Genomic DNA, 27,360 nt, shown 5'->3' on the forward strand with positions numbered 1-27,360 from the left:
GGAAGTGAAAAGCAAAGGAGAAAAGGAAAATTATACCTGTTTGAACGCAGAGTTCCAAAGAATAGCAAGGAGAGATAAGAAAGCCTTCCTCAGTGATCAATGAAAAGAAATAGAGGAAAACAATAGAATGGGAAAGACTAGAGATCTCTTCAAGAAAATTAGACATACCAAGGGAATATTTCCTGCAAAGATGGGCTCAATAAAGGACAGAAATAGTATGGACCTAACAGAAGCAGAAGATATTAAGAAGAGATGGTAAGAATACACAGATATTACAAAAAAGATATTACAACCCAGATAATCACGATGGTGTGAACACTCACCTAGAGCCAGACAACCTGGAAAGCAAAGTCAAGAGGGCCTTAGGAAGCATCACTACGAACAAAGCTAGTGGAGGTGATGGAATTCCAGATGAGCTATTTCAAATCCTGGAAGATGGTGCTGTGAAACTGTTGCACTCAATATGCCAGCAAATTTGGAAAACTCAGCTATGGCCACAGGACTGGAAAAGGTCAGTCTTCATTCCAATCCCAAAGAAAGGCAATGCCAAAGAATGCTCAAACTACCGCACAATTACACTCATCTCACACGCTAGTAAAGTCATGCTCAAAATTCTTCAAGCTGGGCTTCAGCAATATGTGAACCATGAAATTCCAGATGTTCAAGCTGGTTTTAGAAAAGGCAGAGGAACAAGAGATCAAATTGCCAACATCTACTGGATCATCAAAAAAGCAAGAGAGTTCCAGAAAAACATCTATTTCTGCTTTATTGATCCAAAACCTTTGACTGTGTGGATCACAAAAAACTGTGGAAAATTCTGAAAGAGATGGGAATACCAGACCACCTGACCTGCCTCTTGAGAAACCTGTATGCAGGTCAGAAAGCAACAGTTAGAATTGGACATGGAACACAGACTGGTTCCAAATAGGAAAAGGAGTACGTCAAGGCTGTATATTGTCACTCTGCTTATTTAACTTCTGTGCAGAGTACATCACGAGAAATGCTGGGCTGTGGAAGCACAAGCTGGATCAAGATTGCCAGGAGAAATATCAGTAACCTCAGATATGCAGATGACACCACCCCTATGGCAGAAAGTAAAGAAGAACTGAAGAGCCTCTTGATGAAAGTGAAAGTGGAGAGTGAAAAAGTTGGCTTAAACTGAAAACTAAGATCATGGCATCTGGTCCCATCACTTCATGGCAAATAGATGGGGGAACAGTGGAAACAGTGGCTGACTTTACTTGTGGGGGCTGCAAACACTGCAGATGGTGATTGTAGCCATGAAATTAAAAGACGCTTACTCCTTAGAAGGAAAGCTATGACCAACCTAGACAGCATATTAAAAAGCAGAGACATTACTTTGTCCACAAAGGTCCGTCTAGTCAAGACTATGGTTTTTCTAGTAGTCATGTATGGATGTGAGAGTTGGACTATAAAGAAAGCTGAGTGCCAAGAACTGATGCTTATGAACTGTGGTGTTGGAGAAGACTCTTGAGAGTCCCTTGGACTGCAAGGAGATACAATCAGCCCATCCTAAAGGAAATCAGTCCTGAGTTTTCATTAGAAGGACTGATGATGAAGCTGAAACTCCAATACTTTGGTCATCTGATGCGAAGAGATGACTCATTTGAAAAGACCCTGATGCTGGGAAAGACTGAAGGCAGAAGGAGAAGGGGACAACAGAGGATGAGATGGTTGGATGACATCACCAACTCAATGGACATGAGTTTGCATAAGTTCTGGGAGTTGGTAATGGACAGGGAGGCCAAGCGTGCTGCAGTCTATGAGGTCGCAAAGAGTCGGACACGACTGAGCGACTGAACTGAACTGAATATATGTAGAGGGGCTTCCCTGATAGCTCAGTTGGTAAAGAATCTGCCTACAGTGCAGGAAGGCCTGGTTCAATTCCTGGGTTGGGAAGCTCCACTGGAGAAGGGATAGGCTACCCACTCCCGTAATTCTGGCCTGGAGAATTCCATGGACTGTAGAGTCCATGGGGTCGCCAAGAGTCAGACATGACTGAGCAACTTTCACTTCACGTGTATGTGAAACATAATGTGAGTCATAATTATGTCTGCGATTGAAGCACTGGGCGTGCAATATTAGTACATTTATTTGCACTTGGGTTAGAAATAAGTGCTTAGAAAATATAACATTTCCCTCTCAAGTTACACTATACCTAATTATGTTAAAAAGTTATCATTGCTGATCTGAGAGAAGATAATAGGAAACAAATCAAGTTTTATATTAGGCTTTGAAGATGATGATGATTAGAGTAAAAACCATTTAGGTGTATTATAGAAATTTAACTCTGAAAATTCTTGACAATGGCAGTTCATCTTTGTCAAATTAACTAAGGTATGTTATTCAAATCTCAATTTTATTTACATAAAAGTGCAATCCTCTTATAAAAAGTTCTGCTTTTGGAGAAATATTTGTAATAATACAAAATACAGCAGGTAATTCATCTTATTTCTTGCTATGATTCAAGAGCATTCAGTGCAAATTTGAACTACTTTTATCTTCTATCTGTGGGCAAATTAATAGGTTTATTCATAAGTACGCCATGATCTTAATCACAAAACTAAAAACCTGCAATGAAAATACGAAGGCCACATCATTTCGTAGTGGCATCTACAAAGTGTTTCACTGGAAATGGCTGTTAGAAGAAAACAATTTGTTGTTAAGTGATTTAAATGCCCAAAGAGAAAGTGCATGTGGTGTTAGTGTGCTTAAAACATAATTAAAATTTGCATTACAAATGCTAGTTTAGGAAAGAACTGATTTTAAAAGCCAATAATATTTCCTGTAAGCCTGTTGCTGTGATATTTTAGATGGTACTTTTTTTTTTTTATAATTTGAAAGCTACATATTTTAATAGAGAACAGTTCAAAATGTTTTTAAGGTCAAACTGGAAATATGTTGATGATTTAAAAATGCAAGGGAAGTGCTTTATTATATTATACTACCAGAGTGTTATTGTAGTTTAAAAATATCATTAAATCAGCACAAACCCACACTTATCATTTCCTGCACATTTTTCACGCTGAGCTGCCTTCTGACTATGAGTAATCTGTTAATCTGCTCTTTGCCTCACAATCCGTCAAAGTGACAGATTCATTCCTTCTCTAATACATAATATCTTCATTTACTGTATGCCTTGCTGCATCTTTCTTTTTTGCTAGCACTGAAATTTAGAAGATCACAAGCAAATTGAGAGAATGTCACAAGGGTGGTTGTTCTTGTTTGTTTCCCATTTCGTCTATTATTTCAGCAGAAGAAACTAAAACTTTCTGGACTCTTAATGTGACTTTCTAGTATTTCCAAAAGGCAGGCAATTTCAGGTTTCAATAAAAGTACTGTGAAAGAGGTCAGAAGAGGGCAAATGGTAGAATAGAAAGTAACTGCACCCATCACTAAGTTAAAATACTGACCAAAATGGAATTTTCTTGCAATGCTAGTGGCCAGTGAATAGATTCTCACTCTCCATCTCCAAACCTTTGATGTACAGAAAAAGATATCATGGGGGGAAAACAGGAAGGAAGAAAAGGTTATACATCCAGTAGTTTAGGGATGAATTGTCCCCTTCAAAGACAAGGTTTCATTAGCACAAACATCACTGTTTAATTGAAAGCTACACAGATTTTATTGAAAATGAGATCTTCATTTTTATCATGATTTTCATTGACATCAGTTCAGTTCAGTCGCTCAGTCATGTCCGACTCTTTGCGACCCCATGGACCACAGCACGCCAGGCCTCCCTGTCCATCACCAACTCCCAGAGCTTATTCAAACTCATGTCCATTGAGTCGGTGATGCCATCCAGCCATCTCATCCTCTGTCATACCCTTCTCCTCCTGCCCTCAATCTTTCCCAGCATCAGGGTCTTTTCAAGTGAGTCAGTTATTTGCATCAGGTGGCCAAAGTATTGGAGCTTCAGCTCCAGCATCAGCCCTTCCAATGAACACCCAGGACTGATTTCCTTTAGGATGGGTTGATTGTATCTCCTTGCAGTCCAAGGGACTCTCAAGAGTCTTCTCCAACACCACAGTTCAAAAGCATCAATTCTTCGGTGCTTTTTCATCTATTTTTCACCAACTTTTTCACTCCCCTCTTTCACTTATATTAAGAGGCTCTTTAGTTCTTCACTTTATGCCATAAGGGTGGTACCATCTGCATATTTAAGGTTATTGATATTTCTCCCAGCAATCTTGATTCCAGCTTGTGCTTCTTCCAGCCTGGCGTTGCTCATGATGTACTCTGCATATAAGTTAAATAAGCAGGGTGACAATATACAGCCTTGACGTATTCCTTTCTCGATTTGGAACCAGTCTGTTGTTCCATGTCCAGTTCTAATTGTTGCTTCTTGACCTGCATACAGATTTCTCAGGAGGCAGCTCAGGTGATCTGGTATTCCCTTCTCTTTAAGAATTTTCTATAGTTTGTTGTGATCCACAGTCAAAGGCTTTGGTGTAGTCAATAAAACAGAAATAGATGTTTTCCTGGAACTCTTGTGCTTTTCTGATGACCCAACGGATGTTGGCAATTTGATCTCTTGTTCCTCTGCTTTTTCTAAATCCTTTTTGAACATCTGGAAGTTCATGGTTCACGTATTGCTGAAGCCTGGCTTGGAGAATTTTGAGCATGACTTTGCTAGTGTGTGAGATGAGTGCAATTGTGTGGTAGTTAGAGCATTCTTTGGCATTGCCTTTCTTTGGGATTGCAATGAAAAGGAATGAAAACTGACCTTTTCCAGTCCTGTGGCCACTGCTGAGTTTTCCAAATTTGTTGGCATATTGAGTGCAGCGCTTTCACAGCATCATCTTTTAGGATTTGAAATAGTTCACCTGGAATTCCATCACCTCCACTAGCTTTGTTCATAGTATTGCTTCCTAAGGCCCACTTGACTTCGCATTCCAGGATGTCTGGCTCTAGGTGAGTGATCACACCATCACAGTTATCTGGGTCATGAAGATCTTTTTTGTACAGTTATTCTGTGTATTCTTACCATCTCTTCTTAATATCTTCTGCTTCTGTTAGGTCCATACTTTTCTGTCCTTAATTGTGCCCATCTTTGCATGAAATGTTCCCTTGGTATGTCTAATTTTCTCGAAGAGATCTCTAGTCTTTCCCATTCTATTGTCTTCCTCTATTTCTTTGCATTGATCACTGAGGAAGGCTTTCTTATCTCTCCCTGCTATTCTTTGGAATTGACATCAGGCCAGGCTAGATCTGAGGTTTCCTGTTCTTTGTTGTTTTGATAATACAAATGGCTCTGATGCTTAAAATTTTTCACTATTAATTCAACAGAAGATATTTTACCCTCCCTTCATTTCTTGCTTTAATTCAGTTGCTTATTAGTCTATATATTCTACAAATATAGAGAATTAGTAACTGAAAAGGGCTTCCCTGTTGGCTTAGCTGGTAAAAGAAGATGCCTGACAATGCAGGAGACATAAGAGACACAGGTTCAGTCCCTGGGCTGGGAAGATCCCCTGAAGAAGGAAATGGCAACCTGCTGCAGTATTCTTCCCCGGAAAATTCCACTGATAGAGGACTCTAGTGGGCTACAGTCCATGGGGTTGCAGAGTTGGATATGACTGAGTACATACACATATACACACGAGAATTAGAAAATATGAGAATAAGTATAATTCTAGCTTGTTTCCTTTCATCTCAAATAAGTGATAAAGTTCATTATCTACAATTAACCATTTAGCTTCTGTTGTTACTAATCCAAGTTTTCACATAATAAAACAAAGGTCACTATTGTTACCCTCAAAAGTTAAAAGCCAAGTTGTTTACCACAAAATATGACACTGCCTTCTAACCACTCTTGTTCCAGCACATATATAATGTTCTTCTTTCAGCACATATATAATTTTCTTCCATGCATACACCCAATAACTGTCAGCATTTTCTTGTCCTAAGCACCAAATTACATCTGATTTGTCTTATCGAATAGCAAGGGAGCTGAAGGCTTTTAAAAATCAATGGACAAGAAAGAGTCAACAGAACAATAATGTTAGTATTAATTCAATCAAATCCAGCTAAAAGTCATTTGCCTTTTCTCCTTCAAGTGATTTTAAATAGGTTGGACATTTGACTTGTATCATATTTATTATACTGAGTGGGTTTTTATGAGGTAATGAACAGCAAAATATGAAGCTGTAAACTCTGGTAAACATAATATATTGCTAGAGTGAAAAATTATGTGCTCTAACATCAGTAATGTTTTTGGTTAACAAGAGAAATAAAAGAATTACAGGGAAGAAGTAAAACCAACAGCCAGCAAAAGCTGTTTGTGAGTGGGTACTCCTAAAGGAAATCAACCCTGAATATTCACTGGAAGATTAATGCTGAAGCGCCAATACTATGGCCACTTGATGAGAAGAGCCGACTCATTGGAAAAGACCCTGATGCTGGGAAAGACTGAGAGCAGCAGGAGAAGGGGGTGACAGAGAGTGAGATAATTGGATGGCATCACCGACTCAATGGACACGAGTCTGAGCAAACTCCGGGAGATGGTGAATGACAGGGAAGTCTGACGTGATGCAGTCCATGGGGTTGCAGAGTCGGACACGACTGAGCAACTGAACAATGACAGGTTTGGAAAAAGCTATGATTTCTGTGTGCCAGGCATGGACAAGGCTCCCAAACTCCAAGGCAACTTTCTTAAAGCAGTCACAGTCTGCTGTGATGACACGCGGGGCATGGACTGCCTGTCCTGGGAGGCCACAAACTCATGAAGGGAATATTAAAGTCATCTCCCCATGGTGCTCTGCACACAGTGGGTGCTTCAAAAATACTCACTGAACGGTACTTCATACTGAGGTATGAACTGCAGCACACTTTCAGTTGTTACCTGTCACAGTGATTTCTTGTTTAATAGCCTGGGGAGCTATTCTGGGTGAGGGAACAAAGTGAATGGTGAGGCAGAGTCTATGGGCGCGACTGGCCATGGATATTTAACCCAAGTCATGGTCTTCCGTGCCTTAGGTTCACGTCATTATCCTGAATCTCAGCCTGTATTCCTCTCTTCTTTCCCTCAGACAGAACAGAGGTGAATGTTATAAACTGGAATTAGCACTTTGATTTTTTAAAAGGTGCTCATTACTCCAGAAGAGGAACCTGAATCTTTTAATTAAAAGCTGAAACTGTAAAATGTTGGAATGGTAAATAATTCCTTTAGTAATTACCTACTTTACACTGAACCCTGGGCCAGAGGTACTCTGAGTTCATCATCTGGATGGATAATGGTGATTGGGCTGCTGCTGCTGCTAAGTCACTTCAGTCGTGTCCGACTGTGTGTGACCCCATAGACGGAAGCCCACCAGGATCCCCCGTCCCTGGGATTCTCCAGGCAAGAACACTGGAGTGGGTTGCCATTTCCTTCTCCAATGTGTGAAAATGAAAGGTAACTGTAGAATCCCACATTTTTTACAGTTAAAAGTGCTAAGATTCTTCAGGGGTCTTAAGATTCTTCAGGGATGTAGAAGTTTTGGGGAGGTGGGATAGGAAGATGTAATACGTTGTTCAGAAACTCTTGTGGAAAAGGGTTTTCTGAATTTTGTAATTCTGGAAAACATAAAAATACCTAAAATATTCAATGAGTATTTCCCCAGCCCTAATGGCTTAAGACTTTCTTGGAGTACAGCTGGAAAATTAGGAGACTCACGTTGAAAAGTTAAGCCCCAGTAGCCCGAGAGACTTGGTCAGAGAGCACACAGGCATCTCAACTGAGAAGCTGGAGCAGGACTGGTGGGTGCCCAGGAGGGCAGGGCTACAAAGAACAAGCGGAGACAGTGAAGAAAAAGAAATATTGGTCAAGTGGTAGGGGTGGTACCCAGTCCTCTGGGGTAACAGCCAGTTAGGGCCTGGAGAAGGGTGATTTGAGCAGGTACACGCTCGAGTTAACAGGCTCCGGTAGAGTAAATGACCAAACCAGGACTGCAAGTAGGCTGGGCAGGCCAAATGAAAAGAGCAGAGGAGGAAGGAAAAGTGACTGGACAGGGAATGCCACCTGTCAGCCCTGCGGGTGAAATGCTCGGTCCTCTGAAACACAAGGGAAATGGTGGCCCTACAATTGACTAGGGCATGGTTCTAGCTTCAGAGTGGTCAGCGGGGAGACACAGCATGATTCCCCAGGGATTACATTTGTTGCCAAGGGTGCCTTTGGCTCAGGTCTTCACTGGGGTAGGGCTAGAGACACCATTGAGCCTGGCCTTTGCTGTAGACTGAGGAGGAGAGGGGCCCAGCTAAGTCTCTCTGTACAGGTATTTTTAAAGTCTGCTATGGGGTTGCTGAGGGTCGGACGCGACTGAGCGACTTCACTTTCACTTTTTGCTTTCACACATTGGAGAAGGAAATGGCAACCCACTCCAGTGTTCTTGCCTGGAGAATCCCAGGGACGGGGGAGCCTGGTGGGCTTCCATCTATGGGGTCACACAGAGTCGGACACGACTGAAGTGACTTAGCAGCAGCAGCAGCAGCATGAAGGTTAGACCGGTGAACCAAAGACCCCTCCAGAAGTATGAGGGGTAGGGAGTCACTTAAGTTAATAGTGTGCCTGCATCACAGGCTCAGATTTGTCCCCCAACAACCCCCTGCTGTATACATATATACTTTTTGCCCTTCTCTTCCATTTGCCTATCCAGATTCTGTTCATTGGTGAAGGTTTAAGTACACATTCTACAAAAGTGCCAACCCAAGCAGGTTTCTAGCCACTGGCACTTTCTATAAGATGGGTATGATTAGGCAAATACAGGTAAGCAATTTCCAATAAGAATACAGAGAAAAGTCTCAAATTCAGTAAAAAGTCTTTATTTAAAGGGTTAAAATGACACATTTTAAATAGACACTTTAGATAACACATATCTTCTAAGGGATCATTTAAAACAACTCATGATCAAGAGGGAGGAGGCATATGTCTACCTATGGTTGATTCATGTTGATATATAGCAGAAACCAACACAATATTGTAAAGCAATTATCCCTCAATTAATAAATTAAAAAAAATTCATGAGAGAGATTGCATTTGTTACAAGTAGTTCCAGACTCCTTCAGGAGAGAAAAGTATATAGGTGCTCCTGGGTTCCAGCTAGCAGTTAAGTGATCAGTGATGTAGCTAGTGTAGAGAGATGGTGGGAAAAGTCACTTCTGTGAGGTGAGATTCAGTGAATTCAGCAATTCCTAAGAGTTTCCTCTGTGCTTGGCACTGTTTCAAGAGCTAGGGATACAGTGAGCAAGAAAGATATAGGCCCGATGTGCAGGCAGTTTACATTCTAGCATATTCTGGAGGGGCATGAATGTGTGTGTGTTTGTGTCTGTGTACAATAAGCAACAAGTAAGTAAGAGGTATCAGGTAGTGAAATGTACGATAGTCAAAACAAACACAGACTTCAATGAGGCTTCCTGGGGCTACTTTGGGTTAGGTGTTTAGAAAGGGGGCCTCTGAGGAGTTGAAATTTAGATGGAGACCTGAATGACAGGAAGAGGCTATGGCTTCTCTAGGTGAGGGAATGCCAGGCGCAGAGGCCATCTCATGCAAAGCTCTTATGGTGAAACCAAGTCTGGAGTATTTGAGAGAAAGAGGCAGATACCTTGATTTGAATCAAGGTACATGATGGTAGGAAACACGGTGTGAGTGATGGGCATTCAGGAGAAGGAGACGACCTGACCCAAGGAGCAAAGGGACATCTTTGGGAAGTTTTATACGGGGGAATGCTTCAGTCCATTTTAGGGGCAGCAACACCACTCTGGTTGCTGAGTGAAACAAGGGGCCAAACGAGCAGAAAAAGCAGGTAGGAAGCAATGGTATCTGTCCAGGTGAGAGATGGTGGCTATTTGGGCAACAACTGGAGCAGTAAAGACAGGACAGTGGCTCCATCTGGCACATACAATAATTGGAGGAAGTACCAGTGCTACTTGCTGAGGCTGGACATGGGGTTAGAGAGAGAAACCAGGTATTGCTCTTGGCTTCTGGCTTGAGTAAAGGGGGATGACGGTGGCATTTTTTGAGATGGAGAAAACTGAAGAAAGAACAGATGTGCAGAGGTACAGAAAACAAAGTTATGGTTTGCAATGGATTTGAGGTATGCATTAGAGATCTGAGTGGACTGGACATCTGTCAAATTGGCAGCTTGGACGGATGAGTCTGGAATTCAGAGGAGAGGCAGGATTGGACATATAATTTTGAAAGTCATTAGAATATAGAAGTATTAGAAACTACTATTAAAGATATAGTATGTTGCTGTTGCTGCTGCTAAGTTGCTTCAGCTGTGACCGACCCTGTGCGACCCCATAGACGGCAGCTCACCAGGCTCCCCCGTCCCTGGGATTCTCCAGGCAAGAACACTGGAGTGGGTTGCCATTTCCTTCTCCAATGCATGAAAGCGAAAAGTGAAAGTGAAGTCGCCCAGTCGTATAGCGACTCCATGGACTGCAGTCTACCAGGCTCCTCCGTCCATGGGATTTTCCAGGCAAGAGACTGGAGTGGGGTGCCATATATTATATATTAAAGATCAGGGCCATTCTAATGGTTATCACTGTCTATGGCTCTCTAGCTTGGCAGGGAGTGGAACATGCATGAAAATTAGATTTAAACTTTGTCCAAACAAGAGCCTTTCACAAAAACCCAATTTTATCCTGAGAGTAAATAAAGCAATGCCACTGTCCTTCTATTTTCAGAAAGGGAAGTGGGCAACTCTTGGAAGGATGAGGGAAAATATTTGAAACTCACCTGGCTAACATTCAGGATGAAGATTTTCATTTCTCCACAGCATCTGGGCATGCCACTCTGTTCCCTCCCTCAGTGCATATTTTGATGAAGCCCTTACCCCTGTCAGGCTGTGCTGAGCACCACAGGGAGGAGACACCAACCCATCCCCACGGAATCTGGGGAACACCATGACAGCTCTTCAGTCAAGGAGCTTAACTCAGACCCAAGGTTCAGAGCATGGAGAGTGAAGGTGAAAGTGTTAGCAGCTTAACCATGTCTCTTTGCAACCCCATGGACTGTAGCCCTCCAGGCTCCTCCGTCCAAGGGACTTCTCAGGCAAGAATACTGGAGTGGGTAGCCATTTCCCTCTCCAGGGGATCTTCCTGACTCAGGGATCCAACCTGGTCTCCTGCAATGCAGGCAGATTATTTACCAGAATCTGAGCCACCAGGGGAACCCCAGTATGGAGAGTCACCCCCTTTAAAGAAGCAGGTGTGAATTTGTGGGAAGGGGATTATGAAATGAGGGGCACTGATATTGATAGTTTTTCCTAGGTAAACCTACCAAGAGAAATGATGAAAGTAAAAACAATGCCTTTGGTTTTATAAACAAATCATTAAGATTTAATGCTAAAGTATGTACCGTGGGAGGCAGCATAGTGTAGTGGCTAAAAGTGTAGATACCAAAGTCAAGGACTCTGAATTCAACTCTCAGCAATGCCATTTGTTGACAGGGTGCCTTTCAGTGAGCTCATTAACTTCTTGAAACCACATCTGTACAGTGGGGTTAATAACAATTCACCTCATTGGATTGTTGCTGGGATTAAGTGAGACAACATTTTTGAGTTGCACACAGAAAGCATTATCTGAATATTTCATAAACAAATGAAATCTTCCTACCAACACTCAGTGTCACTGGTGTAGAGATAAGAAAATTTAAGTTGATAGAAGTCAAGTGCTTTCAAATTTGGGTCTGTCTGACTTCACTAAACTACCAAAATGCTTGAAAGAATGTCCTGATATCTATAATTTATTTTGAAATGGATCAAAACTTATGTGGATTGGTGGATGGACAAAAGAATAGATGGGTGATAAAATAAGTTCAATAAAATACTAATTGTAGGATCTAGGTGGGGACATATGGCTGCTACCTGCAAAATTTGTTGTACATGTCATTTTTTTTCATAATAAAATATTGGGGTGATAAAACTAAACCAAAATAAAGTAAAAAAGATTTAATGCCATATATAGATAATAGAAAAAAGCAATGACACTACATTTAGAGAAACTGTGTGCACAGTTAATCAGGAAATCCTCTGTGGTGCTTTGGTCTAAGGAGGAATATTCCAATCTGACTTACTTGTTTTAAAATGATCCAAACTTAATCATTTAAAGAGAAACATGACATTCAAGTTCTGTATTTAATTTTATTTATTTATTATACATTTTCTGTCTCTTGTGTTGGTGGGGAAAAAATCTTAAGCACGAGAAGAGAAGCTCACCAGGCGGAGTCCTGACAATTGGAAAGAAAAGAAAAATGAAGCCACTGTGATCAGCCCAGAGCAGAGCCTGTAGGTTACAGTGACAGGCCAGCTTGCCTCAGTCAGGCCGGCTGAACCAGCATGAACTGAGGTCAGCGGTTATTAATCACTTGTCAAAGTCTGCAGGGATTTATCAGATAATAATAGTTATAAGTACATTCATATCACACAAACATGTGGCAAGACTGCAAGGGATTCAAGCCCTAACACAATCTGCAATGACAGTTTGAAAACTATGGATAAATGTTAAATCATAAAGCAAACACTAGAAAGAAAACCATGCCATTCATGACTATTTGGGCAGTCTAGAATTATTTTCTATATTGTTTATTTCTGTAAACATTTGAGATCTTACAGTGTCTTTGACTAACTTCCCTCCTCAATTTTCTTATGACTTGTAAAAACAGCAAATGTAATCATCATTTGAAACGAAACACTGGTTATTGACTCCATCCAAATGAACAGACAACCAGAACGTAATCATAGCTTACTTTATAAAACCCGTTCCTGAACAAAAATATCTCGAGTTGTTCTGAAGAATCTACATAAACAAATAAATAGATGTGCCTGAGGGACAGCTCTAAACCCTACAAACCAAAAGATGGCATTTAAAATAAATGACTGAAGACTGTAAACAGCATCCATTTTGCTCAGTATGGCAGCATGTAAGTTTACATGCTAGGAAACATTTCTCAACATGAATGAACTGTGAAATTGTTTCCTCCTACCCAACACTCCTGTAAATTGTATTAGATTATGTTAGCCATTTCTGCATCTTGTCATACAGGCTGTCAGTGCCCCAAGAGACAGTGTGGGCGAACAAAGGAGGTAAGGGCCCCAGCAACTGAGATGCTAAGTATCAATTGGTATGTTAGGCAAAAATAATGGAAAATATCACTCCCCCCATGCCTACCAAATCAAGGGGAAGTGACTTCTGCAAATCTAAACACACAAAGAGACGAGATGAACCAAGTGTATTTCAAACCCTAGACTGTAAACGTTTCAGGAAAGGATTACCATTTTATCCCACAGCATCCAATGTCAAGCACTGCCCAAAGAGTGCAAGTGAACGCTTTATTTAGAGGAAACCAATATATGAATATATGCAGTGTTTTAGCCATTTTAACCCTAGAAATTACTTTTCAAAACACAAATTTGTCTGATTTGTGGACTGCATACTATCTTTAATTTTACTCATCAACACATAAAACTAAGAAGGTAAATATGGTACAGAAATAAAAGCCTTTCCAGGATAAAAAGTAAATAAAAGACTTTGGGGATATTGGTTATTCTGTTACATTAGTAAAGCTAACTGAAAGTTGACTCTGTATATGCATATGCGGGTATGAGTACATATGATGTTAGGTCTCTGGAGTAGTTGCAGATATTTCACTGAAGTTAATGTGGCCATTTCACCTCCCCAAGGGCACCATCACATGCTTCTCTTGGTGGACCTGCACAGACACACGTCCTCCATCCCCGCTATGTTTGCATTATTTTGATCACAACAGCACTTAATTCAGGAAGTCAAGGGCCTACCTGCTTCTCACGTATTGTTCAGAGTCTCTGCACACCAAGCTTTCAAGCTTCAAGCTACAAGCTTGTGTATCTAAGGGGGTAGACTCAGAGACTTATCTTTTCATTTCTTATTTTTTCAGTAATCATTATCAGTATCTTTTAACTTTAAAACTTAATTTTAAAGTTCTGTGTTTTAGGGTCTAAAGCACGGGATACTTATAAGAAATATAATAAAGACAAATCTTAAGAATCATTGCTTTCAATCTTAAGCTAAATTACATGTATCACATGATTGAATTTATCTTACTTTTATATGATGATCTATGCTGACCTCATAATTTTATAATCTTCTTTATTTATGGCCCAATAATGCCTTTTTGCCAATTCTCCAAGCTACTGGATTCATTTATGAGCAAAGAGTTAAGCCATGTAATCTATAGGCTTTCTGAATAGCTACATAATTTTCTAGGAAACTGGTGAATAGCCTGCAGGAAAATTAGATTGGTGGCATTTGATTTTTTGCTTTGAAATTTGACTTTTGGTTTTATTATGCAAAAGTATAATTAATTTTTCTAAGTGAACAAACATTTAATTGGTTAAATGAAATATGCTGTCTGTTTAGTTGGTGAATTTTCTTATATTCTATTTTTGGGAATCAAATTTTAAAAGAGATATTTAAAATCATACACTACCATATCTAAACATTAATTAATATATTCAACATTATGAAGTATATTTTCTATATAGGGCACTGTTCCCTTTAATAGTAAAATTGGTTTTCATATGGAAAGTCTATAAAGAGTTCTATCAAAGTCATAGACTCATAAATCTGGAAGTAACCCCAGATAGTTTATAACTTAAATCCTTTCCTTTACACATGAGAGTGTTCTTGTTATTAGATGAGGTCTGAACAGGTCGAGAGGCTTGCCTGAGATCATACACTGGGTTAGTAGCAGAGGTAGGATGAAAACTAGGCCCCTGTTTTCCTTTCACTGAAACATAATGCTCCACTTTCTATCATGTTCATTTACTCAGCTTACAAGTTCTGACTATTATAATTTGGACCAAAGTTAGACTTCCAGTTATCTTGAAAGTTTATTCATATAGAGATAGTCTGATGGTCAAATCTAGATAAGCTGCAAATTAGGAAAGACATATTCACATATCAAGAGAGAACTATTCTGAAGAATGTTTAAACATCTTTCTATATACACTGAAATTACAGTCTCAATTTTCAACTTCTTATTATATCTATTTATGATAGTAACAATTCTGCTTACTAGGTAACATGCAAGAAAGACAGATTGAATATATAGACAACCACAAACACTGAGAAGAGATTACTAATAAAGAACACTTACTCATGACCATTCTGGGCCCCATTAAAAGTCCTGTAAACCATGTAGATGGTTTTCTGATAGCCATGTTAGTTTGACATGGCTTGGTTGGTTGGTTCTTCATTGCTGATTGGACCAGAGGTGAATACTTGGCCCCAGCTAGGCCAACATATTCTTTCTCCAGGAAAGTAGGAACTGCAATTCAGGCATAGACTGTCAGCCTCAGCACTACTCTGAACTGTAATATGTAAACTCAAGACAGCCATATGTGACTGATAAGTAAAGGAAGCTGGCGCTTGGAAGAATAGAGCAGATAGGAAGTAAGCAGAGATGGGGTTTAGGATACTGCCTACCTGCCTCTCTGCTTTCTAGTTCCCAATACAGATCCCTCCTGAGGCCTGGCTGCCCTTAGCTTCCAGGGTACAGCCTTGTATTCTCATTTAACAAATCCTTCCTATCTGTTTCACTCAGGTGAGAGAGCTTGATAATGAGTTGTACTGTAATAACTAAGATGCTGAGGGTGGAGATCATGACAGACTGGTGTTCAGTAAATTCCTAGTATTTAATAAACAGTAATAAAGTGATACTGAATTATATGGATAAACTATCAATAGCTTATTTAATTATTTTTAAAAACCCATATAACATTACGTATATTTCAGAACTTGAATTCAGATACACTTATTTCTAATGAGCCTAATAAAATAAGGTTCTTCTATATTGACAAATGACTTGTATCAATGACATTTTTGAAATAATGAAATTATTTTGAGATTATGAACTCTGAAATTATGAAAAAGAGAATGGCCATTTGAACTCATATAAGCTATCTTGATGAATGTAAAAGCACCAGATGATACAAAGATTTACGTCTAAAATGCACTGAACATCAAGTACCTATTAAAATGAAATATCTATGCAAATAGAATAATACTGAGTAAATGAACACTTAAAGAGAGTTTGTTATGTTGCCAGAAACTGTGCTAAGGAGTTTTCATATATTCCCAAAATACTACTGAGGTAATTATTATGCCTTAATTACTCTGACTTAAATGACTTTCTCAGTCTCCCAGCTTGTAAAAGCCATATAAATCTAGTTACACTATTAGCCATGACAACATAGTCTGATTAAGAAGAGTAGACTAAACTAAAACTTCTAACAAAAACAACTTTGCAAGCTCTTCAGAAGTTTGGAAAACAATTTTAAGAAACCAAGAAAAATGGACAGTCAATCCCTAAATAATCTTAGTTTTAAATTTAGCTTATTAATGATTCTTACCGGGGGTTAGAAGGAGAAGGTGGGTTCATTTCTTTCTGATAGTGACGGCCCTGGTTGACAGGCTGTAAAAGACAAAACATTTCTGAGGTACTAATCAGCATAATGCTCTTTATATAAACTTTCACATGCACTCTCACTATTTTAATTTTTTTCCTGAGAAACAACCTGAAAGAAGGTTTATTTTACGAAGAGTTGAAGGTTGTTTGGGAGATCCAGGAAGTAACAAAGTGGTATATGAGGGAAAGCAGAGGTTATTTTAATGGCCAGTCACTGGATTAGACAGCATCTATGGTGTAATTAGAGACGGCAATGGCAACCCACTCCAGTGTTCTTGCCTGGAGAATCCCAGGGACGGTGGAGCCTGGTGGGCTGCTGTCTATGGGGTCGCACAGAGTTGGGACACGACTGAAGTGACTTAGCAGCAGCAGCAGCATGGTGTAATTAAAGTCCATGTGTGGAATTCTCCTCTTTGTGGAGTTTTTACACTGTTAACAAAGGTTGCTATTTCCAGATACAACAAAACAAAATGTCTCCTGGAACTAATGCTGCATAGCAAATATCAGCAATAGACTGGAGACTCAGAGATATGGAATATACATATATTTATATCTCAATGTTACTAAATTTGCAAAGATAATATCTATTTTCATTATTAGATACAGCATATACATATATTTATATCCCAATGTTACTAAATTTGCAAGGACAATGGCTACTTTCATTATTGGAATTGCACATATAAATCTTAGGTCAAGGCAGTGAGTTTCCCCTAGCATAATAGAACGTCAAGCATTAATCACAAAACTGAAAGAACTGACTGATACCAATACCTAACAAAAATATGAAATCTGAATTTTCTCCTCCTTAAGAAATCTTTAAGTTACTACCTTTTTCAAAACATAGCTACACAACTACATTTCATGTAAGCCTTAAACACTTGCCTCCAACGCAACTTGATGTTTTTCCTTTGTTCTATAAAGGGAGAAAATTCCATTATATCTGATAGAAATTCTTTTTGAACATCTCCTCAAAGTATTTCTTTTATGTGGTTAGCAACCATGTAATTCTAATATGAAAACCATTTTTAATACTCTCATTTCATTACAATTTGGAATTTGGTATACATTTTTGAATTGCATTTAAAGGACTTCCTTACTTAATGGGGTTGATGTTAAGGTTTTCTCAGCTATAATGTGGCCCCACAGTGCTGGCCCCAGCTGAAGAAAACAGTGTGGCAATGATGCCTGTACATAAAAGGGACATATTCCTTATTTTCCACATATTCCTTAATTTAATGGGTCCTAAAATATCAATAACATGGGTGATGGGAATTCTTTAAACCGTCTTTCTCTATAAATAATCTCTTGGAAGTGTTTCTTTAAACCAAACACCCTGTCTGATAATCACAGTCATTTAGCCTATCTGTGAGGCACCATGAATTTAAATGTGCTCAGATACTTTGGTAATTGAATCAATATCAATACATCACCATTTCAGTAACAAGAAAAACAGCTGGGAGAACAGTAGAAGGAAAAACATCATAAGACATATTTGATCTCACTGGGGAAATAAGACTTCCAGCACTTTGCAAGTAAAATTTAGTACTCTGATTTAGGCTTTATTATTTCACAGCAAAAAAGGAATTAGTAAGCAAAGGGCCTAACAGGTTCTCTAGACCAACTTGCAGTGGCGTAGAAATACTCCCAGTAATATATTCATTAGTATTCATCCAGAATTTCAGCTGTACTCAGGCCTCTAGTGAATGGATCTCCGCCTATTTACTTTTTGAAGCATTTAAATAACTCTCTAAGCATCACAATTCTGCTATTCAGACAAATTTCCATTTTCCTAATTTTACGCTGTTAATTCTATTTTACACCTGTCCCTAACTCCCTTCTTCCAAATGACTCGCTCCACTCTCTGGAGAATAGAAATGGTTACAGAATGTTATTTGGTTTGTGACTGAGTTCTCACTTAGACTATCAGACTGCCCTTCTATGTTTGCTCATGTTTCTATAAAACAGACACAATGATACAAGGAGTAAAAAAAATACACTAACATAAAAGGTTCACATTCACAGTGATTTTAAAGTGTAAGAAAACAGAGAAATAATCAGTGTAAACTTTTTGAATTAATAAGGACTACTGACATGAATAGACAGAAAGGTAAATTAAAAAAAATTCAGTTAAAAATAACTGCAAGATGGTGGAACCAGGTCTGAATACCCAATTCTTTAATTTAGTTTTTACTACTGAAAACTAAGTTTTTACCCCCAAATGTTTTATTCAGTAGCTGCTGCTGCTGCTAAGTTGCTTCAGTCGTGTCCGACTCTGTGCGACCCCACAGACGGCAGCCCACCAGGCTACTCCGTCCGTGGGATTCTCCAGGCAAGAACACTGGAGTGGGTTGCCATTTCCTTCTCCAATGCATGAAAGTGAAAAGTGAAAGTGAAGTCGCTCAGTCGTGTCCGATTCAATAGATAATTTAAATAATAGCAAATCATAGTAAAGCATTCTGACTCATACATGTAACTGCTAAAACTGACATAAACCCTAATTGCTAATGACTCTGTTGGGGAAGGATTCAAGTCTTGCTTTGAGCGGGATATGGTATAAAATTGGGTGGCCTCAGTTCCCTCTCTGTACATGTCTTCTAATTTCATAATCACGTTCAGGGACAGGAAGGGATTATGGCAATGATGCAGCTAAAAAGCTCCTTTAAGATATTCCTGTTCCCATGACTTTGCTTTTAATGCTTTCTAAAGGCAGAGCTTTCACTTCAATGATGTATTTTTGTTTTCCTGGCCCACATCAGAATGGCCTAATTGTTTCTAACAGCTCTCTGAACATGATGTGGGTGGAGGCAGGGGTAACAGATGAACTGTCTGAAGTCAAACATCCCCATCCACAAATGGAATAGATATGTTTCTGTACATGTGCAGCAGTAAACCAATTTCGACTACTTCTAGGTAGGGAATATTCCATGAAAGCACCAGTTAAAAAAATAAGATCAATTTTTAAATTTTGGAATTCAGCAAGAAGAAGCAGAAGAATAATAACGAACTCCTACAAATGACCAGTCCATGGAATTCTCCAGGCCAGAATACTGGAGAGGGCAACCTTTCCCTTCTCCAGGAGATCTTCCCAACATAGCGATGGAACCCAGGTCTCCCTCATTGCAGGTGGACTCTTTACCAGCTGAGCCACAAGGGAAGCCCTACAAATAACCAAGACAACAATAATAATAGTAGTAACTGATATTTATTGAGCACTTACTCTTTGTTAAATCCTTGTTGGACTTCCCTGGTGGCTCAGAACGTAAAGCATCTGCCTACAATGCGGGAGACCAGGGTTCAATCCCTGGGTTGGGAAGATCTCCTGGAGAAGGAAATGGCAACCCACTCCAGTATTCTTACCTGGAAGATCCCATGGACGGAGGAGCCTGGTAGGCTACAGTCCATGGGGTTGCAAAGAGTGGGATACAACTGAGCTACTTCACTTTCACTTTTTTCAATTTTTTCACAATTCTATGAAATACGTAAGAATAACAAATGCATCTAAAGGAGGAGGAAATAGGACTCTCTAAGCATTTCTGTTCTCCAGAGGGTGGAGTGATCATTTGGAAGAAGGGGGTGTTAACCTAAGATCATGCCAGTCAGGAAATAGTGGGGCCAGAATTTGAACTCGTCCAGTCTCATTCCTCAGTTTACCCTCTTAAATCAGTAAGTTTCAGGGCTTAATCTAGCTCAGAGGTTCACTTAAGTCAGTAAATAAATAAGTTTTGCATAATAAATATGACAAACTGAGTTCAGTTAATGGCAGGAAGAAAAAGTGGTCCTGAAATACATGTATTTGATATATGTAGGACTATCTCCTTACCATAAATTAAATTCATTTGATTTCATTCTTATGACATGTAACTATATATTTAAAATCAAAGAAAATGTTTTGCCACATTGCTAAACTTGGGACAACATAAGATAAAATAGACAGTCCTCTAAGAACGAGAAAAGTTTATTTCATGAGGTGATTTTCATAGTCATTAAACACAGAACAACTCGCACATTTTAATATTTTCTCCTGACAGCACAGATATTACACTGGCTCCAATATTAGTTTTCATATATCATTTCTATAGTGGTATAAAAAACAGCTTGCTCATCTGATTTATCTGCAGCTTAGCACAATCAACCACTTAATGTTTTTAGTTCAGGAGGATTAAAAGAAAACTCATTATACCCAAAGAGAGCTGAGAAGTTAATGAATCTGTAGATATGAACAAAGTAAGACCTATTAACTATAAAGAGCCTGAAATGCTAGCATATTACATATTGTACACATAGTAACCAGCAACCATCATGTAAAACACTGATACGTTTATGAGCCAAGGAATGGAACAGATCCTAGAAACTTGGACCTTGTCCTCTGGGTGGCGCTGTTGCTATGCACTAGAGTTGGGAAAACACCACACATGAAATGAACTGCCACTGAAGCTCTGCTTTTCCACGATCAAGCTGCTAGACATTTTGGGGTGAGGGAGAGAAGTGAAGGCTAAATTAAAGAACAGGAGATAAGATAATCCTGTCATGTTAAAAGGTAAAGGAAATATTTTTCTGTTGTTATGTTAAAACCTATGAAAATGGCAAAAAAAATGTTGCAAGGTTAATCAAGACCATAAATAACTTGTCTGAGAACTTCACCATAGGCTTGCAATTTTATTAAGTGCATTTTGCCTCGTTTTTCTCCAAATATTATGCTCTGCAGTATGTCACATTGATGGATGCATGTGAAGATTTTTTTTTAAAACAAGCTGAGGAGACTTATGTGCTTGATATTAGGTCATGGGAATTAACTTAGAGGAATGATGGCTTTGAGGCATCTGCTTACAAAGTATCACATGAGGCATGCTTTTTTTCAATTTAGATTAGAGGCGGGACAGAGAAATAACAAAATATTGGAACAATGAGTTAAGTCAAGCTCTGAGGGGTCAGTCTGAATGCTAAGCTCACATTAAAACAAGCACACCAGAACCTCAGCCCACCCTTACAGCCTTCAGTGGTCACAGAAAGAGAAAATATCCTAGAAATCTTTTCTGATCACTCAAGTGGTCCTTTGAGGAGAGCATCTTTGGGGGAGCAGCTTATTATCGGAGGCACTAAGCACACACACTCCATGTACACAGTCAATTCCCATCATGCCAACACAATGAAGGGCCTTTACTATTCCCATTGTATAGGTGATCACGCTAGCAAAAGGCAGAGCTGGGATTTGAAACCAGGTTGGCTGACACAGTCTAAATTATTTTGGTCGTCACTTTTTCCATTAACAGCTATTCCTCTTCCTGAAAAGGAACCACATACCACATATACATACACACACAGACACACATACACTCCTCAAGACATAGCTTTATGCGCCTATCAATCAAAATCTTTCACCAAAATAAAATTCACTTACAAATCCATTATAACTAACTCCTAGCTCTCTTCCAAAGGCTGCCTAGAGCTCAGTTTTTGAATAAATCTCATGAGGAGTACTCCTAACAGAACCCTTCAAAATTGATTACTTGCAGCCTGGTTTCCACAGAAGTTGAAAAGTATTGTTTTAATTGAATTTGGTTCTAAGTTAGAAACTTTGAAAAATTTGTCTGTCAAATGCCAATGGATTTCTCAGTAGGTTTGATTTATTTAGCAAGAGATGCGTACAAAAGCCAATTTGCTATGAGAAATATGGTTACATTTAATTACAGTTTTAAACAATTAATTTATTATATTTAAACACCTTTTAAACAGTACATATTACTCTGAACTGCAGAGATGCTGAGGAAAGCTGAGAAACCAAAGCTTGTGGTAAACACAATAGACTTTACTAAAGACTTGTTTTACTCTCTGTAGGCTTCCTGGTTTGACTGCAATGTGTATGAAGTCATTAAGTAAAGATGACAAACTGAATGTGACCCGCCTAGATCTTCTTTCTAAAGTACTATCAACAAACCTTGCCCAGAGTGAGATTTTTCCTTTTCTGTGTGTATTTAATATCCATTATTAAATCTTGAATGTAAAATACTACCAGCATCATTCAACACTTATTTAAGCAAAGTACCACTGATGTTTAGTTTGGAATTTTGATAAAACTACCTTAGTTTAGAGTAAAAAAGGAATCTTTTAATCTTATTGGCTGATTCACTCAACCAAACAGCTAACAGCCAGCACTGACTGAGTGTGACTCACGCTTGGCCCTGTGCTTGGCACAACCCTGCGCCAAGCAGCGCACAACCAGGCTCGAGGGGTGAGGATGCCAGCGGGTGACCTGATGTGGTAAGTGCTATCACCATATTGGCAGCCAGAGAAAAAGAAAAGGATTCTATGCAGGAGAGAGGGTTTCATGAAGATGGGACATTTGAGCTGGGCCTTCAAACACAGGAGAGTTCAAGGTACAGAAGACAGAAAGAGGGTCTCCAGGCAGAGAAGAGGGTATGGTTAATGGCATCGCTAACAGAATGTGGACAAAAGGCAGCGCCATGACGTGTGAGTTGCAGTGTAGCTGGAGCAAGCAGCAGTGTTGCTGGGTCAGGGGTGGGCAGTGATTGAGGGAAGAAAAAATTCATTTCAAGTCCTGTTTGAGGTGATGGAGAAAAAAGGCACTAAAAGGAGGTATTCCTGTTAAAGGAGACAATTGATTCTGCTCCTTTTCAGAACCTGGAATTCCTTTTCTTCTCTCTTTATGTGATGAGCTTACACTCATTCTCAAACTCTGGCTTACCTGCAGCCTTCTCTGAGAAAACATCCCTGAAACCAAGGAGAATTAATTATTCCCTTGCACATGTTCCCTCTTCTTTATATTATCACTCTCTTGTTATCATAATAATGATATCTTGTTATCACTCTCTTACAGTGAGCTGTTTACCTCCAATATGGTGAGTATCTCAAGGCTTTTCAGTTCAGTTCAGTTGCTCAGTTGTGTCCAACTCTGCGACCCCATGGACTGCAGGCATGCCAGGCCTCCCTGTCCATCACCAACTCCCAGAGTTTACTCAAACTCATGTCCATTGAGTCGGTGATGCCATCCAACCATCTCATCCTCTGTCGTCCCCTTCTCCTCCTGCCCTCAGTCTTTCCCAGCATCAGGGTCTTTTCAAATGAGTCAGCTCTTCGCATCAGGTGGCCAAAGTATTGGGAGTTTCAGCTTTAACATCAGTCCTTCTAATGAATATTCAGGACTGATTTCCTTTAGGATGGACTGGTTGGATCTCCTTGCAGTCCAAGGGACTCTTAAGAGTCTTCTCTAACACCACAGTTCAAAAGCATTAATTCTTTGGCATTCAGCTTTCTTTATAGTCCAACTCTCACATCCATACATGACTACTCGAAAAACCATAGCCTTGACTGGCCAGACCTTTGTTGGCAAAGTAATGTCTCTGCTTTATAATATGCTGTCTAGGTTTGTTATAACTTTCCTTCCAAGGAGTAAGCATCTTTTTATTTCATGGCTGTAGTCACCATCTGCAGTGATTTTGGAGCCCCCAAAAGTAAAGTCTGACACTGTTTCCACATCTATTTGCCATGAAGTGATAGCACCAGATGCCATGATCTTAGTTTTCTGAATGTTGAGTTTTAAGTCAACTTTTTCACTCTCTTCTTTCACTTTCACCAAGAGGCTTTTTAGTTCTTCTTCACTTTCTGCCGTAAGGGTGGTGTCATCTGCATATCTGAGGTTATTGATATTTCTCCCAGCAATCTTGATTCCAGCGTGTGCTTCTTCCAGCCCAGCGTTCCTCATGATGTACTCTGCATATAAGCTAAATAAGCAGGGTGACAATATACAGCCTTGACGTACTCCTTTTCCTATTTGGAACCAGTCTGTTATTCCATGTCCAGTTTGGACTGTTGCTTCTTGACCTGCATACAGGTTTCTCAAGAGGCAGGTCAGGTGGTCTGGTATTCCCATCTCTTTCAGAATTTTCCACAGTTTATTGTGATCCACACAGTCAAAGCCTTTGGCATAGACAATAAAGCAGAAATAGATGTTTTCCTGGAATTCTCTTGCTTTTTCAATGATCCAGAGGATGTTGGCAAAGGGCTGCTGCTGCTGCTGCTAAGTCGCTTCAGTTGTGTCCGACTCTGTGCGACCCCATAGACGTAAGCCCACCAGGCTCCCCTGTCCCTGGGGCAGACAGACTGAAAACCACCATCACAGAAAACTAACCAATCTAATCACATGGACCACAGCCTTGTCAAACTCAGTGAAACTATGATCCATGCCATGTAGGACCACCCAAGGAGGACGGGTCATGGTGAAGAATTCTGACAATATGTGGTCCACTGGAGAAGGGAATGGCAAACCACTTCAGTGTTTTTGCCTTGAGAACCCCATGAATAGTATGAACAGTATCTCAAGGGTGAGGAAAGACTTGTTTGTATCCTTAGCACAGTCCACAGAAGATTGCACCACCCAAAAAATATGTGGGATGAGTTAATGTGGGACAGACAAACTAGGCTGTGGTGAGTGTTAGCATGGAGATAATCCTGGCTCTTGTGACAGAAAGCAAGCTACCTCTCTCAGTGAGCCTGGAGAAGGATTACAGAAGGCTTTGGAGCTGAGTCTTAAGAGATAAACTGGTTTCATCCACCTCATTAGAACTGATTCAAATGCATTCTTTTTAATGGCTGAGTAATACTCCATTGTGTATATGTACCAAAGCTTTCTTATCCATTCATCTGCAGATGGACATCTAGGTTGCTTCCATGTCGTGGCTATTATAAACAGTGCTGCGATGAACACTGGAGTACACGTTGTCTCTTTCAATTAGAAACTAGAGCCTATTATATAGAGTGAAGTAAGCCAGAAAGAAAAACACCAATACAGTATACTAACACATATATATGGAATTTAGAAAGATGGAAATGATAACCCTGTACAGGAGACAGCAAAAGAGACACAGATGTATAGAACAGTCTTTGGGACTCTGTGGGAGAGGGTGAGGGTGGGATGATTTGGGAGAATGGCATTGAAACATGTATATTATCATATGTGAAACGAATCGCCAGTTCAGGGTTGATGCATGTTACAGGATGCTCAGGGCTGGTGTGCGGGGATGACCCAGAGGGAGGATAAGGGGAGAAGGGAGGTAGGAGGGGGGTTCAGGAGGGGGAACTCATGTACACCTGGGGCAGATTCATGTCAATGTATGGCAAAACCAACCAATATAATATTGTAAAATAATTAGCCTCCAATAAAAAAAAAGAGATAAACTGGTACAAGGTACAAGGATGCGTGCAAAGTGCCTTTAGGGGATTACCACTGGGATTAAAGCATGGAGAAAAAGGTGGAGAGCAGTGAGAGATGATCCTGGAGGAGGGGCAGGTCTCAGATCATGGTGGGGGGACCATGTGTGCCAGGCTAAAGAGGCAATGAGGAGTTACAAAAGGGCTTCATGTAGGGATGAGATCACATCAAATGTGGTCTTTAGAGAGATAGCCAGCGTGAATAATAATGACAACTAATCTTAATTTATTAATTGCTTATCATGTCTCAGCCGCAGTGCCATGTGCTTGACAAGGTCACAGCTTGGATGTGAACCTTGGCGATTTGACTTCAGAGCCTATGCTCCTAACCACCATGCTATAGTGCTTGGACTGCAGGCACCTTAGTATTAGGAAACTGATGAGGGAATTTGGATAAGAAATGAAATACCAAAGCTACGGTATTAGATGAAGTAAAGTGCAGTCACTCAGTCGTGTCTGACTCTTTGAGACCCCATGGACTGTAACCTGCCAGGCTCCTCTGTCCATGGGATTTTCAACGCAAGAATACTGGATTGTGTTGCCATTTCCTTCTCCAGGGGATTTTCCCGACCCAGGGATCGAACCCGGGTCTCCCACACTGCAGGCATACTCTTTACTGTCTGGGTCACTTTCGATGTGAGCATGGTATTAGATAGGGAGGGTTAAGAAGTAAAAAGGAGAGGGGATTCTCGGGATTTAGAGACCAACTGGGTATAGTAAATGAAGGGATGGGAGAAGAGGAGATGTCTTTCAAATTTCTGGTTTGAGTGCCAGTGTGGAGGATCAGTGTGGAGGATGGTGCCATCACTGTGACATAAGAAAAGCAGGACATCACTGTCATGAAGTTATGTCTTCCTCCATTGGTTTTTCATTGCTCTGGTACAACTTCTAAAAAGAAAATCATGAGCTCCCAGGAAAGACCATAGTAGTTCTTGTAAATTGCTCTATTTAGACTCTATATGAGCAACAAGATGCAGAATTCATTAAGGAATGCAATTTTCCATTTGTTGATAGTTTCAATATTGAAATAGACTGAGTTTGATGGAATAATAAATATATCTTATGAATACCAAAGGTAGGTTTTTCAATTATTTTCTCTGTCTAAAAAAATAGACTGTTTTCAATTTCTCATTTGGTCAAATAGAGGGGTTATTAAGTTCATTACCAATGGTTATTTTCAGCTGTAGACTTTTAGAGCGAAGTAGTTGTGATGCATGGGGACTTCAGTCCTTGCCACAACAGGACAGTGATGAGGACATGGTATCCAGGGAAACTAAGATTTCAGCCTTTTCAGTCTTGAATAATCACTTTCCAGCTTGCCCTTTGTAATGCTGGGTCTCTGAGCTACTTCATGACAGAATGAGTTTGTTCAGGAGGCCACTATTCTCTTTGTTACTTTTGGTTTAAATGGCTGATAAGAAATATTTTATAAGAAAGGCAGTATTTCAGTTCCATTGTAAATTGCATTGGCAAAAATCTGCAACTTACTCTTCTGTTCTTAGCTCTGGCTATCACGGTACTCGAGTAACCAGCACACGGGTATGTTTTTCTGGGTGGGTAGGTACTCTTTGGGACCAAGGCTGCTTGAGGTGTTATGTATGCTTGATCATTCAGTTTAATGAAAACACAGGTAAATAAGGCAAGACCAACTTGGGGGGTGGTCAAGGTGGTAAAAAGAGCAC

At 39.9% G+C, this 27,360-nt stretch overlaps 1 protein-coding gene across 13 annotated transcripts in view; it reads right to left on the minus strand.

Annotated features, from left to right (window-relative positions):
* CFAP20DC (CFAP20 domain containing) overlaps positions 1-27,360 on the minus strand; it is a 269,101-nt gene that overhangs the window by 46,360 nt on the left and 195,381 nt on the right. For 10 of the 13 annotated variants that reach the window (XM_088831654.1, XM_055414220.2, XM_055414224.2 and 7 more), the window contains one exon: positions 16,395-16,456. The exons of 1 other annotated variant lie outside the window; for it this stretch is intronic. In XM_088831654.1, coding sequence (XP_088687780.1) covers positions 16,395-16,456 — 62 coding nt within the window. Of the gene's footprint in view, positions 1-12,076; positions 12,233-16,394; positions 16,457-27,360 lie in introns of those variants that run through there. 2 more of the 13 variants (XM_055414223.2, XM_055414218.2) reach the window with 2 other exon arrangements.

The sequence above is a fragment of the Moschus berezovskii genome, chromosome 24, assembly GCF_049115385.1.
Source record: "Moschus berezovskii isolate FMDL1 chromosome 24, NW_MosBer_1.0, whole genome shotgun sequence".
Classification (NCBI taxonomy): Eukaryota; Metazoa; Chordata; class Mammalia; order Artiodactyla; family Moschidae; genus Moschus; species Moschus berezovskii.